Genomic DNA, 16,913 nt, shown 5'->3' with positions numbered 1-16,913 from the left:
TAGTTGTCTTTATATGTAACCTGACTACAGAGTAGGGTTGTCTTTATATGTAACCTGACTACAGAGTAGGGTTGTCTTTATATCTAACCTGACTACAGGTATCAAGGTTAGAGTTTAATTGCATCCATCATTATCATCATCATTATGTGCTGTCTTCTGATTGGCTGTGTTCAGGTTCCAGGAGAAAGAGCGACTGTCAATGACTTGAAAGTGACAGAAGGAAGGAATGTGGAGGAGAAGAAAGATGCAGTGCTGAAAGAGGAGGGGACGAAGGAGGAAAAGAAGAAAGATGCAGTGCTGAAAGAGGAGGGGACGAAGGAGGAAAAGAAGAAAGATGCAGTGCTGAAAGAGGAGGGGACGAAGGAGGAAAAGAAGCCAGAACCCAAGGAGGAAAAAGTAAAGGCGGTGTTGGACAAAATATGAGACTAAAAAACCTACCAAGCGTGTGTCTGTGTGTCTCTCTTTCTCTCTGTGTGTCTCTCTTTCTCTCTGTGTGTCTCTCTCTCTCTGTGTGTCTCTGTCTCTGTCTGTCTCTGTCTGTCTCTCTGTCTCTCTGTCTCTGTCTGTCTCTCTCTGTCTCTCTCTGTCTCTCTCTCTGTCTCTGTCTCTCTGTGTGTGTGTGTCTCTGTCTCTCTCTCTCTGTGTGTGTGTGTCTGTATGTCTCTCTCTCTGTGTGTGTGTCTCTCTCTCTGTGTCTGTGTGTGTAACTTCTGACTATGTTTTGCCAGATGGGGCGGATCAACGGTCTGATTCTGGATGTGCAGAAAATCAATGGCTCCTACAGCTTCAGCGTGAGTCCACTAACCTTTACACAACCTTTACACAACGTTTAAATACCTTCAAAACATCTTCCGCAAAACCTTAAAACAACCTTTTTTTTTTATAGACACTGTCAAATAATTCTCCAGCCTTTCCACAGCTTTTAGTCTTCCACACATTGTTCAACTCTCACACTGCTGGGTATATATTTGAGTGACAGCTGACCTTGGCCCCTCCCTCTCCACAGTTCCACATGGTGATTGGCCAGTTTGATGAGGGCCTGTACAACCTCGACTTCCACTACTGCGAGAACATTCTGCCAGGCAACAACCGCCCCTACACTCTCAACGTGAGTGGTGTTCTGTATTACCTTGTTAGTGTTTTCATGTCTTAGTGTTTTCTGACTGTGTGTGTGTGTGTGTGTGTGTGTGTGTGTGTGTGTGTGTGTGTGTGTGTGTGTGTGTGTGTGTGTGTGTGTGTGTGTGTGTGTGTGTGTGTGTGTGTGTGTGTGTGTGTGTGTGTGTGTGTGTGTGTGTGTCAGGTGGTCCAGGTGGACGGAGAAGAACCCAGGAGGTTACCTGTCAGCAGCAGAGATCCCTCTTCCTCGTCTCTACATCTTCATGGCTGGAGTTTTCTTCATTATAGCCATGGTCTGGGTTTACACACTGCTGAAGCACAGGTACACACACACTGCTGAAGCACAGGTATACACACACTGCTGAAGCACAGGTACACACACACTGCTGAAGCACGGGTGCACACACACTGCTGAAGTACGGGTGCACACACACTGCTGAAGCACGGGTGCACACACACTGCTGAAGCACGGGTGCACACACACTGCTGAAGCACGGGTACACACACACTGCTGAAGCACGGGTACACACACACTGCTGAAGCACGGGTACACACACACACACTGCTGAAGCACGGGTACACACACACACACTGCTGAAGCACGGGTACACACACACACTGCTGAAGCACGGGTACACACACACACACTGCTGAAGCACGGGTACACACACACTGCTGAAGCACGGGTACACACACACTGCTGAAGCACGGGTACACACACACTGCTGAAGCACGGGTACACACACACTGCTGAAGCACAGGTACACACACACTGCTGAAGCACAGGTACACACACACACACGTACACACACACTGCTGAAGCACAGGTACACACACACGGCGACATGCTATGACACCGACATGCATTTCTTTATCCTTGTCAGATAGGCCACTGTGTCTGCTAACCGCCAGGTAACTTCAAGGTTAGAGCGTTTTGGCCACTTACCGAAAGGTTGCTTGTTTGAATCCCGCAATCGACAACGTTAAAAATCTGTCGCTGTGCCCTTGAGCAAGGCACTTAACCTCATTTGATCCAGGGGTGCTGGACAATGGTCTCCGTGGCTGTGACCCCAATCGTAGGCCTCCTGCGCTGCCTTCAGATCGTAAGCCTCCCGCGCTGCCTTCAGATCGTAGGCCTCCCGCGCTGCCTTCAGATCGTAGGCCTCCCGCGCTGCCTTCAGATCGTAGGCCTCCCGCGCTGCCTTCAGATCGTTGGCCTCCCTGCCTTCGCTGCCTGCCTTCAGATCGCCTAGGCCTCCCGCGCTGCCTTCAGATCGTAGGCCTGCCCGCGCTCCGCGCTGCCTTCAGATCGTAGGCCTCCCGCGCTGCCTTCAGATCGTAGGCCTCCCGCGCTGCCTTCAGATCGTAGGCCTCCCGCGCTGCCTTCAGATCGTAGGCCTCCCGCGCTGCCTTCAGATCGTAGGCCTCCCGCGCTGCCTTCAGATCGTAGGCCTCCCCCGCTGCCTTCAGATCGTAGACCTCCCCCGCTGCCTTCAGGTCGTAGGCCTCCCGCGCTGCCTTCAGGTCGTAGGCCTCCCGCGCCGCCTTCAGGTCGTAGGCCTCCCGCGCCGCCTTCAGGTCGTAGGCCTCCCGCGCCGCCTTCAGGTCGTAGGCCTCCCGCGCCGCCTTCAGGTCGTAGGCCTCCCGCGCCGCCTTCAGGTCGTAGGCCTCCCGCGCGCCTTCAGGTCGTAGGCCTCCGCGCCGCCTTCAGGTCGTGGCCTCCCGCGCCTTCAGGTCGTAGGGCCTCCGCGCGCCTTCAGGTCGTAGGCCTCCCGCGCCGTTTCATAGGCCTCCCGCGCTCTCCTCCTAGGCCTCTCCTCTGCCGTTCTCTATAGACCTACTCTCCTCCTGTGCTGTTCTCTATAGACCTACTCTCCTCTTCTCGTAGGCTGTTCTCTATAGACCTACTCTCTACTCTTCTCGTAGGCTGTTCTCTATAGACCTACTCTCTTCTACTAGAGCTGTTCTCGACCTTCTCTTCTCGTAGGCTGTTCTCTATAGACCTACTCTCTTCTCGTAGGCTGTTCTCTATAGACCTACTCTCTTCTGTAGGCTGTTCTCTATAGACCTACTCTCTTCTCGTAGGCTGTTCTCTATAGACCTACTCTCTTCTCGTAGGCTGTTCTCTATAGACCTACTCTCTTCTCGTAGGCTGTTCTCTATAGACCTACTCTCTTCTCGTAGGCTGTTCTCTATAGACCTACTCTCTTCTGTAGGCTGTTCTCTATAGACCTACTCTCTTCTCGTAGGCTGTTCTCTATAGACCTACTCTCTTCTCGTAGGCTGTTCTCTATAGACCTACTCTCTTCTCGTAGGCTGTTCTCTATAGACCTACTCTCTTCTCGTAGGCTGTTCTCTATAGACTGTTCTCTATAGACCTACTCTCTACTCTTCTAGGCTGTTCTCTATAGACCTACTCTCTTCATGTAGGCTGTTCTCTATAGACCTACTCTCTTCTCGCGGGCTGTTCTCTATAGACCTACTCTCTTCTCGCAGGCTGTTCTCTATAGACCTACTCTCTTCTCGTAGGCTGTTCTCTATAGACCTACTCTCTTCTCGTAGGCTGTTCTCTATAGACCTACTCTCTACTCTTCTAGGCTGTTCTCTATAGACCTACTCTCTTCTCGTAGGCTGTTCTCTATTGACCTACTCTCCTCCTATGCTGTTCTCTATAGACCTACTCTCTTCATGTAGGCTGTTCTCTATAGACCTACTCTCTACTCTTCTAGGCTGTTCTCTATTGACCTACTCTCTTCTCGTAGGCTGTTCTCTATAGACCTACTCTCTTCTCGTAGGCTGTTCTCTATAGACCTACTCTCTTCTCGTAGGCTGTTCTCTATAGACCTACTCTCTTCTCGTAGGCTGTTCTCTATAGACCTACTCTCTTCTCGTAGGCTGTTCTCTATAGACCTACTCTCTCTCGTAGGCTGTTCTCTATAGACCTACTCTCTACTCTTCTAGGCTGTTCTCTATAGACCTACTCTCTTCATGTAGGCTGTTCTCTATAGACCTACTCTCTTCTTGTAGGCTGTTCTCTATAGACCTACTCTCTTCTTGTAGGCTGTTCTCTATAGACCTACTCTCTACTCTTCTAGGCTGTTCTCTATAGACCTACTCTCTTCATGTAGGCTGTTCTCTATAGACCTACTCTCTTCTCTAGGCTGTTCTCTATAGACCTACTCTCTTCTCTCGTAGGCTGTTCTCTATAGACCTACTCTCTTCTCGTAGGCTGTTCTCTATAGACCTACTCTCTTCTCGTAGGCTGTTCTCTATAGACCTACTCTCTACTCTTCTAGGCTGTTCTCTATAGACCTACTCTCTTCTCGTAGGCTGTTCTCTATAGACCTACTCTCCTCCTAGGCTGTTCTCTATAGACCTACTCTCTTCTCCTAGGCTGTTCTCTATAGACCTACTCTCTTCATGTAGGCTGTTCTCTATAGACCTACTCTTTACTCTTCTAGGCTGTTCTCTATAGACCTACTCTCTTCATGTAGGCTGTTCTCTATAGACCTACTCTCTACTCTTCTAGGCTGTTCTCTATTGACCTACTCTCTTCTCGTAGGCTGTTCTCTATAGACCTACTCTCTTCTCGTAGGCTGTTCTCTATAGACCTACTCTCTTCTCGTAGGCTGTTCTCTATAGACCTACTCTCTTCTCGTAGGCTGTTCTCTATAGACCTACTCTCTTCTCGTAGGCTGTTCTCTATAGACCTACTCTCTTCTCGTAGGCTGTTCTCTATAGACCTACTCTCCTCCTATGCTGTTCTCTATAGACCTACTCTCTTCTCGTAGGCTGTTCTCTATAGACCTACTCTCTTCTCGTAGGCTGTTCTCTATAGACCTACTCTCTTCTCGTAGGCTGTTCTCTATAGACCTACTCTTCTTGTAGGCTGTTCTCTATAGACCTACTCTCTTCTCGTAGGCTGTTCTCTATTGACCTACTCTCCTCCTATGCTGTTCTCTATAGACCTACTCTCTTCTCGTAGGCTGTTCTCTATAGACCTACTCTCTTCTCGTAGGCTGTTCTCTATAGACCTACTCTCTACTCTTCTAGGCTGTTCTCTATAGACCTACTCTTCTTGTAGGCTGTTCTCTATAGACCTACTCTCTTCTCGTAGGCTGTTCTCTATAGACCTACTCTCTTCTCGTAGGCTGTTCTCTATAGACCTACTCTCTTCTCGTAGGCTGTTCTCTATAGACCTACTCTCTTCTCGTAGGCTGTCTCTATAGACCTACTCTCTCTTCGTAGGCTGTTCTCTATAGACCTACTCTCTACTCTTCTCGTAGGCTGTTCTCTATAGACCTACTCTCTACTCATGTAGGCTGTTCTCTATAGACCTACTCTCTACTCTTCTCGTAGGCTGTTCTCTATAGACCTACTCTCTTCATGTAGGCTGTTCTCTATAGACCTACTCTCTACTCTTCATGTAGGCTGTTCTCTATAGACCTACTCTCTTCTTGTAGGCTGTTCTCTATAGACCTACTCTCTACTCTTCATGTAGGCTGTTCTCTATAGACCTACTCTCTACTCTTCATGTAGGCTGTTCTCTATAGACCTCTCTACTGATCATTTTACTGCAATGAAAGAACCCTGTTATCTTCACAATCAACAGTAGCCTATGCTCTCTCTCTGTCTGTTTGTGTCTCTGCAGCTCATAAGGGAGTGAGAGAAGAGTATGGTACAGCAGGGAGTATGATGGGCAGCCCTGGACAATCTGACCGGCTACAGTTTTATTTTGATCGGATAATCATTAATTAATCTTATCAGCCGGAAACCCTGTATCAGACATTGTTCTGGGTCTACACACTGATGAAGCACCGGCACACATAGGAGCGCACACAGTGAACCGTTTATAACCCTTCTTATCTCTCTCTCTCTCTCGTTCTCTCTTCCTCTGCTATCCTCCTCTCGTTCTCTCTTCCTCTGCTATCCTCTATCCTCCTCTCCTTCTCTCTTCCTCTGCTATCCTCCTCTCGTTCTCTCTTCCTCTGCTATCCTCCTCTCGTTCTCTCTTCCTCTGCTATCCTCCTCTCGTTTCTCTCTTCCTCTGCTATCCTCCTCTCTCTCTCTTCCCTCTGCTATCCTCCTCTCGTTCTTCTTCCTCTGCTATCCTCCTCTCGTTCTCTCTTCCTCTGCTATCCTCCTCTCGTTCTCTCTTCCTCTGCTATCCTCCTCTCGTTCTCTCTTCCTCTGCTATCCTCCTCTCGTTCTTCTTCCTCTGCTATCCTCCTCTCGTTCTCTCTTCCTCTGCTATCCTCCTCTCGTTCTCTCTTCCTCTGCTATCCTCCTCTCGTTCTCTCTTCCTCTGCTATCCTCCTCTCGTTCTCTCTTCCTCTGCTATCCTCCTCTCGTTCTCTCTTCCTCTGCTATCCTCCTCTCGTTCTCTCTTCCTCTGCTATCCTCCTCTCGTTCTCTCTTCCTCTGCTATCCTCCTCTCGTTCTCTCTTCCTCTGCTATCCTCCTCTCGTTCTCTCTTCCTCTGCTATCCTCCTCTCCTGTAGGTACAGTGTGTTTAAGATCCACTGGCTGATGGCAGCTCTGGCCTTCACCAAGTCCATCTCCCTGGTTTTCCACAGCGTGAGTACAACAGTCACACATGTAGACACACACACATACATACTGACCTCCACACCCACAGAGCAACCCACAGAGCAACCCACACACACACGGACCTCCACGTACATCCTCCACCTGACCGACCCCACTAAATTACAATTGCCTGTGATGTACAATGGAATATCCTATAACATGTTGGTCTTCCTCTCAGATCAACTACCACTTCATCAACACGGAGGGACACCCCATAGAAGGATGGGCTGTCATGTACTACATCACCCACCTGTCAGTCTGACTTCTATTTCAGGGTGTTATTTCTGGAGGGTGTGTGTTTGTGTGTGGGGGGGGGTTACATCTGTGTGTGTATATAAAATGGGTGTGTGTCATAGTGTATGTATAATATCACATTTATTGGTCACATACACATGGTCAGCAGATGTGATTGGTCACGTACACGTGGTTAGCAGATGTGATTGTCATCGTCCACGTGGTTAGCAGATGTGATTGTTCACCCACGTGGTTAGCAGATGTGATTGGTCACGTACACGTGGTTAGCAGATGTGATTGGTCACGTATAACGTGGTTAGCAGATGTGATTGGTCACATACACGTGGTTAGCAGATGGATTTCACGCACGTGGTTAGCAGATGTGATTGGTCACGCATACACGTGGTTAGCAGATGTGATTGGTCACGCACACGTGGTCAGCAGATGTGATTGGTCACGGATTGGTCACGTGGTTAGCAGATGTGATTGGTCACGCGACACGTGGTTAGCAGATGTGATTGGTCATAAAATGGGTACAGATGCGTGGTTAGCAGATGTGATTGGTCACATACGTGGTTAGCAGATGTGATTGGACACGTGGTTAGCAGATGTGATTGTCATACGTGGTTAGCAGATGTGATTGGTCACGATACGTGGTTAGCAGATGTGATTGGTCACGATACACGTGGTTAGCAGATGTGATTGGTCACATAAGCAGATGTGATTGGTCAGTACGTGGTTAGCAGATGTGATCACGTACACGGGTTAGCAGATGTGATTGGTCGCGTGGTTTGATGTGATTGTCACGCATACACGTGGTTAGCAGATGTGATTGGTCACGTACACGTGGTTAGCAGATGTGAAATATATAAATACGTGGTTAGCAGATGTGATTGGTCACGCATAACAGATGTGATTGGTCACGTGACTAGGTTAGCAGATGTGATTGGTACATACGTGGTTAGCAGTGATTGGTGAGTAACGTGTTAGCAGATGTGATTGTCACGTTTTAGAATGTGATTGGTCACGTGTTTAGCAGATGTGATTGGTACACGCGGGTTAGCAGTGTGATTAATCACGTGGTTAGCAGATGTGATTGGTGATGTGGTTAGCAGATGTGATTGGTCACGGTGTGGAATTTGATATAAATATTAGGACGAACAATGTGAGTGGTATTGACTAAAATAATGTATTTACATATGAAATGAGTAAAGTGTTTCTGATCAGTGTGTGACGTGATGGTGTGTCTGTAATGTTGTGTGTGGTAATAACGTGTGTGATAATGTGATGTGTGATAATGTGATGTGTGGTAATGTGGTGTGTGGTAATGTGGTGTGTGGTAATGTGGTGTGTGGTAATGTGGTGTGTGGTGTGTGGTGTGTGGTAATGTGGTGTATGGTAATGTGGTGTGTGGTGGTGTGGTAATGTGGTGTGTGGTAATGTGGTGATGTGGTGTGTGGTGTGTGGTAATGTGGTGTGTGGTAATGTGGTGTGTGGTAATGTGATGTGGTGTGTGTAATGTGGTGTGTGGTGTGTGGTAATGTGATGTGGTAGTGTGGTAATGTGGTGTGGTAATGTGATGTGGTGTGTGGTAATGTGTTGTGTGGTAATGTGATGTGGTGTGTGGTAATGTAATGTGGTGTGTGGTAATGTGGTGTGTGGTAATGTGTTGTGTGCAGGTTGAAGGGGGCTCTGCTGTTCATCACTCTGGCAGGTACTGGCTGGGCCTGGGGGGTTAAATACATCCTGTCAGACAAGGAGAAGAAGATCTTCATATCGTCATCCCTCTACAGGTACACCTGGGGGGTTATATCATCATCCCTCTACAGGTACACCTGGGGGGTTATAGGTACACCTGGGAAGGGGTTATATCATCATCCCTCTACAGGTACACCTGGGGGGTTATATCATCATCCCTCTACAGGTACACCTGGGGGGTTATATCATTTCATCCCTCTACAGGTACACCTGGGGGTGGGGGGTTATATCATCATCCCTCTACAGGTACACCTGGGGTGGGGGGTTATATCATCATCCTCTACAGGTACACCTGGGGGTGGGGGTTATATCATCATCCCTCTACAGGTACACACCTGGGGGTTATATCGTCATCCCTCTACAGGTACACCTGGGGTGGGGGGTTATATCGTCATCCTCTACAGGTACACCTGGGGGGGGGGTTATATCGGCCATCCCTCTACAGCACATATGTCAGAGTCAAGGCCCCGCGGGCCACATCCGGCCCCGATGAAGGTTTTTTACGGCCCCTGGGATGATCTTGATTTGTTATTAGAAACCCGCAGAACCCCGCAGCAAGCCGGCAGCCCGCAGATCTTTACACGCACAATACTACATTTCCTACAATGCAACGGTGACGCACTTTTGAGCAGTAGGCTGCTTCATTTCAATATTTATTGCACAGCAGTTGTCAGCATCACAGTAAAATTAACTTTCAGATACCCATCAAAAATGGCAAACGGAAGGTGGACACTGAGAACCGGGGTTTCAAACAAGGTGGGAGTCGGAGTATTTGTTCACGGAGGTAGCTGGAAAACCTGTGTGTCTTCTTTGTGGAGAAAGTGGCGGTACTGAAAGAGTATAATCTGAGACGACATTATGAAACGAAACACGCGGACAAAAACAAGAATATGGACATGGAACAAAGGCTACAAAAGGCAGAGGAATTAAAACGAGGCCTCAAATCTCGACAGGCTCTGTTCAAAAAGCCAAATCACAAGGCCAGGCTGCTGTCAAGGCCAGTTTTATTTTGGCAGAAGAGATCGCTAAATCAGCCCGGCCATTTACGGAGGGGATTTCATCAAAAACTGCATGATTAAAGTTTGTGACGAAGTTTGCCCAGAAAAAAAAAAAGGCAACTCTTTTTAAATGTGAGTCTGAGCAGAAACACCATTGCCGAGAGAGTAGACCAGTTGTCCATCAATCTAAAAGAGCAGCTTGTGAAAAAGGGAAAAGATTTCATTGCATATTCCTTGGCTGTGGATGAGAGCACCGACATTTCTGACATTGCCCAGTTGTCAATTTTCATCCGCTGAGTGGACTCCAGCCTAAGCGTGACAGAGGAGTTTTTGGCTTTACGTCCTATGCATGGCACAACTACGGGGCATGATTTGTATGAAGAGGTGTCAAGATGTGTAAATGAGATGGAGCTGCCTTGGGAAAAACTCGTGGGTTTGATAACCGACGGAGCACCTGCGATGTGTGGACACAGGAGCGGACTGGTGGGCGAAGATACGGGAAAAAGATGCAAGAGGAAAACGCGACAGGTGAGCTGACAGCTTATCATTGTATCATACACCAGGAAGGAAGCAGTAAAGCTTCTTGAAAAGGGAGCATGTAATGAGCATCATCACGCGCACAGTTAACTTTATCAGAGCCAAAGGTTTGAATCACCGCCAGTTCAAGGCATTTCTGATGGAGTTAGAAACGGAGCATGGTGATTTGCCTTATCACACAGAGGTGCGATGGCTAAGCCAGGGAAAGGTGCTTCAAAGATGTTTCAAGCTTCGTGAGGAGATTTGTCTGTTCTTGGACAGCAAAGGGAAAGATACAACACAACTCCGAGACGAAATGTTTCTGTGTGAAATGGCTTTTCTGTGTGACATTACGAGTCATCTGAATGCAATGAACTTGCAGCTGCAGGGTCGGGATCGTGTCATCTCTGATATGTACAGTACAGTGAAGGCATTTAAAACCAAGTTGAGTGGATGATAGAAAATTGCTATTATTGTTTTTTTTCTTTGAAGTAAATTTAGCCCACTTTTGCTAAAATAGAAAATATAGGCTACTGATGGTGCCTTGAATACCGGTTTCTTTCATTTAATGTTCATGTTATGGGGATTTTTATATAAAGGAAATTTGTCTTTTGTGTCTGTTGAAAATTAAAGATTACTGACAGAGCCATAAGAAAATATTGCTTTATTTATCTGATCATATTGGAATATATTTGTTAGGTTTTCAGTAGGTTCAATTAGGTTCACTAGACTATATGCGTCATTTAAAAAATTTTCAATGAACATTCGAACAGTCCGGCCCTCGGCTTGTAGCTAAATTTTTTATTTGGCCCTCCGTCCATTTGACTTTGACACCCCTGCTCTACAGGTACACCTGGGGGGGTTATATCATCATCCCTCTACAGGTACACCTGGGGGGGTTATATCATCATCCCTCTACAGGTACACCTGGGGGGGTTATATCATCATCCTTCTACAGGTCACACCTGGGGGTTATATCATCATCCTCTACAGGTACACCTGGGGGTGGGGGGGTTATATCGTCATCCCTCTACAGGTACACCTGGGGGGGTTATATCGTCATCCCTCTACAGGTACACCTGGGGGGGTTATATCGTCATCCCTCTACAGGTACACCTGGGGGGGTTATATAGTCATCCCTCTACAGGTACACCTGGGGGGGTTATATCGTCATCCCTCTTTATATTTTATTTGTGCGGTTTGTGTAGCGACGACTATGCTAATTATTTTGTTTATGTCCCCTGCGGGTCTTTTGGGGTGTTACATGCTATCAGATAATAGCTTCTCATGCTTTCGCCGAAAAGCATTTTAAAAATCTGACTTGTTGCCTGGATTCACAACGAGTGTAGCTTTAATTCAATACCCTGCATGTGTATTTTAATGAACGTTTGAGTTTTAACTAATACTATTAGCATTTAGCATAGCGCATTTGCATTTCCAGAGCTCTAGATGGGACGCCTGCGTGCCAGGTAGGAGCAAGAGGTTAATGCAACCGCTGTGTCAGATTTAAAAAAGACTAGTACAGCGCTCAGACACAAAAACAAGCCATTCAGATACTCGCCATGTTGTGGAGTCAACCAAAGTCAGAAATAGCAGCATAAATATTCACTTACCTTTGATGATCTTCATCAGAATGCACTCCCAGGAATCACAGTTCCACAATAAATGTTTGTTTTGTTCGATAAAGTCCATTTATGTCCAAATACCTCCTTTTAGTACACAAATCCAAATTAATGAGGCTCGAGCACTAGGTCCAGACAAAGTCAAAAAAGTTCCGTTACAGTTCGTAGAAACATGTCTAACGATGTATAGAATCAATCTTTAGGATGTTTTTTTAACATAAATCTTCAATAATGTTTCAACCGGAGAATTCCTTTGTCTACAGAAATCCAATGGAACGCAGGTCGCTCTCACGGGAGGGCGCGTGATCAGCTCATGGCAGACACCTGATTGAAAGAGCTCTCATTCTCTCCCTCTTCATAGTAGAAGCCTCAAACAAGGTTCTAAAGACTGTTGACATCTAGTGGAAGCCTTAGGAAGTGCAATATGACCCCATAGGACACTGTATATTTGATAGGCAATGACTTGAAAAACTTCAAACCTCAGATTTCCCACTTCCTGGTTGGATTATTTCTCAGGTTTTTGCCTGCCATATGAGTTATGTTATACTCACAGACATCATTCAAACAGTTTTAGAAACTTCATAGTGTTTTCTATCCAAATCTACGAATTATATGCATATTCTAGTTTGTAGGCCTGAGTAGCAGGCAGTTTACTCTGGGCATCTTTTTATCCAAGCTACTCAATAGTGCCCCCCCAGTCCCAAAGAAGTTTTAATGGGGTCCACACACAACTTGAAACATGATGCAGAAAATCTTTAGACAAGAACATCTCATCATCCCTCTACATGTCCACCTGGGGGTGGGGGGTTATATCATCATCCCTCTACAGGTACACCTGGGGGGGTTATATCATCATCCCTCTACAGGTACACCTGGGGGTTATATCATCATCCCTCTACATGGGGTTATATCATCATCCCCTCACCACCTGGGCATCCTCTACAGGTACACCTGGGGGTGGGGGTTATATCATCATCCCTCTACAGGTACCTGGGGGGTTATATCAGCATCCCTCTACAGGTACCTGGGGGTGGGGGCTATATCATCATCCTCTACAGGCAATAACCTGGGGGGTTTATCAGCATCCTCTACAGGTACACCTGGGGGTGGGGGTTATCATCATCCCTCTACAGGTCCACCTGGAGGGGTTATATCAGCATCCCTCTACAGGCAATACCTGGGGGTATGTCATCATCCCTCTACAGGTACACCTGGGGGTGGGGGTTATATCATCATCCCTCTACAGGTACACCTGGAGGGGTTATATCATCATCCCTCTACAGGCACACCTGGGGGTTATATCATCATCCCTCTACAGGTACAGGTTATATCATCATCCTCTACAGGTACCTGGGGTGGGGTTATATCATCATCCCTCTACAGGTACACCTGGGGTGGGGTTATATCATCATCCTCTACAGGTACACCTGGGGTGGGGTTATATCATCATCCTCTACAGGTACACCTGGGGTGGGGTATATATCATCCCTCTACAGGTACACCTGGGGGGTTATATCATCATCCCTCTACAGGTACACCTGGGGGTTATATCATCATCCCTCTACAGGCACACCTGGGGGGGGTTATATCATCATCCCTCTACAGGTACACCTGGGGGTGGGGTTATATCATCATCCCTCTACAGGTACACCTGGGGGTGGGGTTATATCATCATCCTCTACAGGTACACCTGGGGGGGGGGTTATATCATCATCCTCTACAGGTACACCTGGGGTGGGGTGTGTGCGGAAGTGACGGTCGACGCGTTAACCAATGATCTGACAGAGATGGATTTAGTAATGTATTCTTCTTTATTCTCTGGCAAACTTCCACCAGTTTGACACTCACTCACTCTCTCCCCCCTCCCCACCCACCCACCCCCTCTCCCAGGTTCTGGCCAATAGCCTACATCATAATAGAGTCTACAGAGGAGGGCTCTAGTGAGTACGCCCTGTGGAAGGAGGTTCTGTTCCTGGTTGACCTCATCTGCTGTGGAGCTATCCTCTTCCCTGTTATATGGTCAGTATACTGTTAGGGAGGAGGTGTTGTTCTGGTTAATCTCATCCTCTTCCCTGTTGTAAGATCAGTATTCTGTCGGAGGAGGTTTTGTTCATGGTTGACCTCATCCTCTTCCCTGTTATATGGTCAATATACTGTTAGGAGGAGGTGTTGTTCCTGGTTGACCTCATCCTCTTCCCTGTTATATGGTCAGTATACTGTCAGGAGGAGGTGTTGTTCCTGGTTGACCTCATCCTCTTCCCTGTTATATGGTCAGTATACTGTTAGGAAGAGGTGTTGTTCCTGGTTGACCTCATCCTCTTCCCTGTTATATGGTCAGTATACTGTTAGGAGGTGGTGTTGTTCCTGGTTGACCTCATCCTCTTCCCTGTTATATGGTCAGTATACTGTCAGGAGGGAGGTGTTGTTCCTGGTTGATTCTCTTCCCTGTTATATGGTCAGTATACTGTTAGGAGGTGGTGTTGTTCCTGGTTGACTCTCTTCCCTGTTATATGGTCAGTATACTGTCAGGAGGGGAGGTGGTTGTTCCCTGTTATATGGTCAGTATACTGTCAGGAGGAGGTGTTGTTCCTGACCTCATCCTCTTCCCTGTTATATGGTCAGCATACTGTCAGAGGAGGTGTTGTTCCTGGTTGACCTCATCCTCTTCCCTGTTATATGGTTTCTCAGGGAGGTGGTGTTGTTCCTGGTTGACCTCCTCTTTCCCTGTTATATGGTCAGTATACTGTTAGGAGGACTGTTGACTCATCCTCTTCCTGTTATATGGTCAGTATACTGTCAGGAGGTGTTGTTCCTGGTTGACCTCCTCCTCTTCCCTGTTATATGGTCAGTATACTGTCAGGAGGAGGTGTTGTTCCTGGTTGACCTCATCCTCTTCCCTGTTATATGGTCAGTATACTGTCAGGAGGTGTTGTTCCTGGTTGACCCTCATCCCTTCCCTGTTATATGGTCAGTATACTGTCAGGGAGGAGGTGTTGTTCCTGGTTGACCTCATCCTCTTCCCTGTTATATGGTCAGTATACTGTCAGGAGGAGGTGTTGTTCCTGGTTGACCTCATCCTCTTCCCTGTTATATGGTCAGTATACTGTTAGGAGGAGGTGTTGTTCCTGGTTGACCTCATTCTCTTCCTGTTATATGGTCAGTATACTGTTAGGAGGTGGTGTTGTTCCTGGTTGACCTCATCCTCTTCCCTGTTATATGGTCAGTATACTGTCAGGAGGTGGTGTTGTTCCTGGTTGACCTCCTCCTCTTCCCTGTTATATGGTCAGTATACTGTTAGGAGGAGGTGTTGTTCCTGGTTGACCTCATCCTCTTCCCTGTTATATGGTCAGTATACTGTTAGGAGGAGGTGTTGTTCCTGGTTGACCTCATCCTCTTCCCTGTTATATGGTCAGTATACTGTCAGGAGGTGTTGTTCCTGGTTGACCTCCTCCTCTTCCCTGTTATATGGTCAGTATACTGTCAGGAGGAGGTGTTGTTCCTGGTTGACCTCATCCTCTTCCCTGTTATATGGTCAGTATACTGTCAGGAGGTGTTGTTCCTGGTTGACGACCTCCTCTTCCCTGTTATATGGTCAGTATACTGTTAGGAGGAGGTGTTGTTCCTGGTTGACCTCATCCTCTTCCCTGTTATATGGTCAGTATACTGTTAGGAGGAGGTGTTGTTCCTGGTTGACCTCATCCTCTTCCCTGTTATATGGTCAGTATACTGTCAGGAGGTGTTGTTCCTGGTTGACCTCCTCCTCTTCCCTGTTATATGGTCAGTATACTGTTAGGAGGAGGTGTTGTTCCTGGTTGACCTCATCCTCTTCCCTGTTATATGGTCAGTATACTGTCAGGAGGTGGTGTTGTTCCTGGTTGACCTCATCCTCTTCCCTGTTATATGGTCAGTATACTGTCAGGAGGTGTTGTTCCTGGTTGACCTCCTCCTCTTCCCTGTTATATGGTCAGTATACTGTCAGGAGAAGGTGTTGTTCCTGGTTGACCTCATCCTCTTCCCTGTTATATGGTCAGTATACTGTCAGGAGGTGGTGTTGTTCCTGGTTGACCTCATCCTGTTCTGTTATATGGTCAGTATACTGTCAGGAGGTGGTGTTCCTCACCTCCTCCTCTTTCCCTGTTATATGGTCAGTATACTGTTAGGAGGTGGTGTTCCTGGTTGACCTCATCCTCTTCCCTGTTATATGGTCAGTATACTGTTAGGAGGAGGTGTTGTTCTGGTTGACCTCATCCTCTTCCCTGTTATATGGTCCGGTATACTGTTAGGAGGTGTTCCTGGTTGACCTCATCCTCTTCCTGTTATATGGTCAGTCTACTGTCAGGAGGTGTTGTTCTGGTTGACCTCATGGTTGACATGGTTGACTTGTTACTGTTGGGTTTGAAGGGGGATCCTTCCTCCCTGACGGACCATCAGGGGGATAATGGTTGTGTGTGTGTGTGTGTGTGTGTGTGTGTGTGTGTGTGTGTGTGTGTGTGTGTGTGTGTGTGTGTGTGTGTGTGTGTGTGTGTGTGTGTGTGTGTGTGTGTGTGTGTGTGCAGGTCTATTCGTCACCTACAAGAGGCTTCCAGCACTGATGGGAAAGGTGAGCCATCTACAGGGAGGGAAACATTTCATGGGCACTTAGCAGTGGTTAATAACTATAGCTGAGTAACATGTAGTTTGAACCTTGTAGTTCCCCTGTTAGTTCCCCTGTTAGTTCCCCTGTAGCTGTCTGTAGTAATACTGCCTGTCTCTCCTTGTTTACCTCAGCTGCCATGAACCTGGAGAAACTCAAACTATTCAGACATTACTACGTCATGGTGAGGAGACATCTGTCTCTCTGTCTGTCTCTCTTCCTCACAGTTATTTTGAATTTTAACTTATGTTTCTGTGAAAGTTCTGAAAGATGTCAGGATGGGTAATCTCTCCCTCATCCATCCTCCCTCTCTCCCTCATCCATCCTCCCTCTCTCCCTCATCCATCCTCCCTCTCTCCCTCATCCATCCTCCCTCTCTCCCTCATCCATCCTCCCTCATCCATCCTCCCTCATCCATCCTCCCTCTCTCCCTCATCCATCCTCCCT

General features: G+C 47.4%; 1 protein-coding gene across 1 annotated transcript; it reads left to right on the top strand.

Moving 5' to 3' along the window:
* Positions 1 to 237: 237 nt before the first annotated feature.
* On the top strand, positions 238 to 16,767 carry LOC124029178 (protein GPR108-like). The gene is made up of 11 exons (XM_046340984.1): positions 238 to 396; positions 729 to 791; positions 1,007 to 1,122; positions 1,310 to 1,438; positions 6,618 to 6,693; positions 6,884 to 6,957; positions 8,619 to 8,713; positions 13,197 to 13,232; positions 13,738 to 13,852; positions 16,390 to 16,433; positions 16,601 to 16,767. Exons 2-11 carry the CDS (start codon positions 729 to 731, stop codon positions 16,750 to 16,752), a joined length of 900 nt encoding a protein of 299 aa, XP_046196940.1. The 5' UTR covers positions 238 to 396; the 3' UTR covers positions 16,753 to 16,767.
* Positions 16,768 to 16,913: the final 146 nt, after the last annotated feature.

This window comes from Oncorhynchus gorbuscha, unplaced genomic scaffold (genome assembly GCF_021184085.1).
Source record: "Oncorhynchus gorbuscha isolate QuinsamMale2020 ecotype Even-year unplaced genomic scaffold, OgorEven_v1.0 Un_scaffold_5742, whole genome shotgun sequence".
NCBI classification, from domain to species: Eukaryota; Metazoa; Chordata; class Actinopteri; order Salmoniformes; family Salmonidae; genus Oncorhynchus; species Oncorhynchus gorbuscha.
The sequence above is the reverse complement of the archived record's forward strand: the minus strand, read 5'-3'. Positions and strand labels throughout refer to the sequence as shown.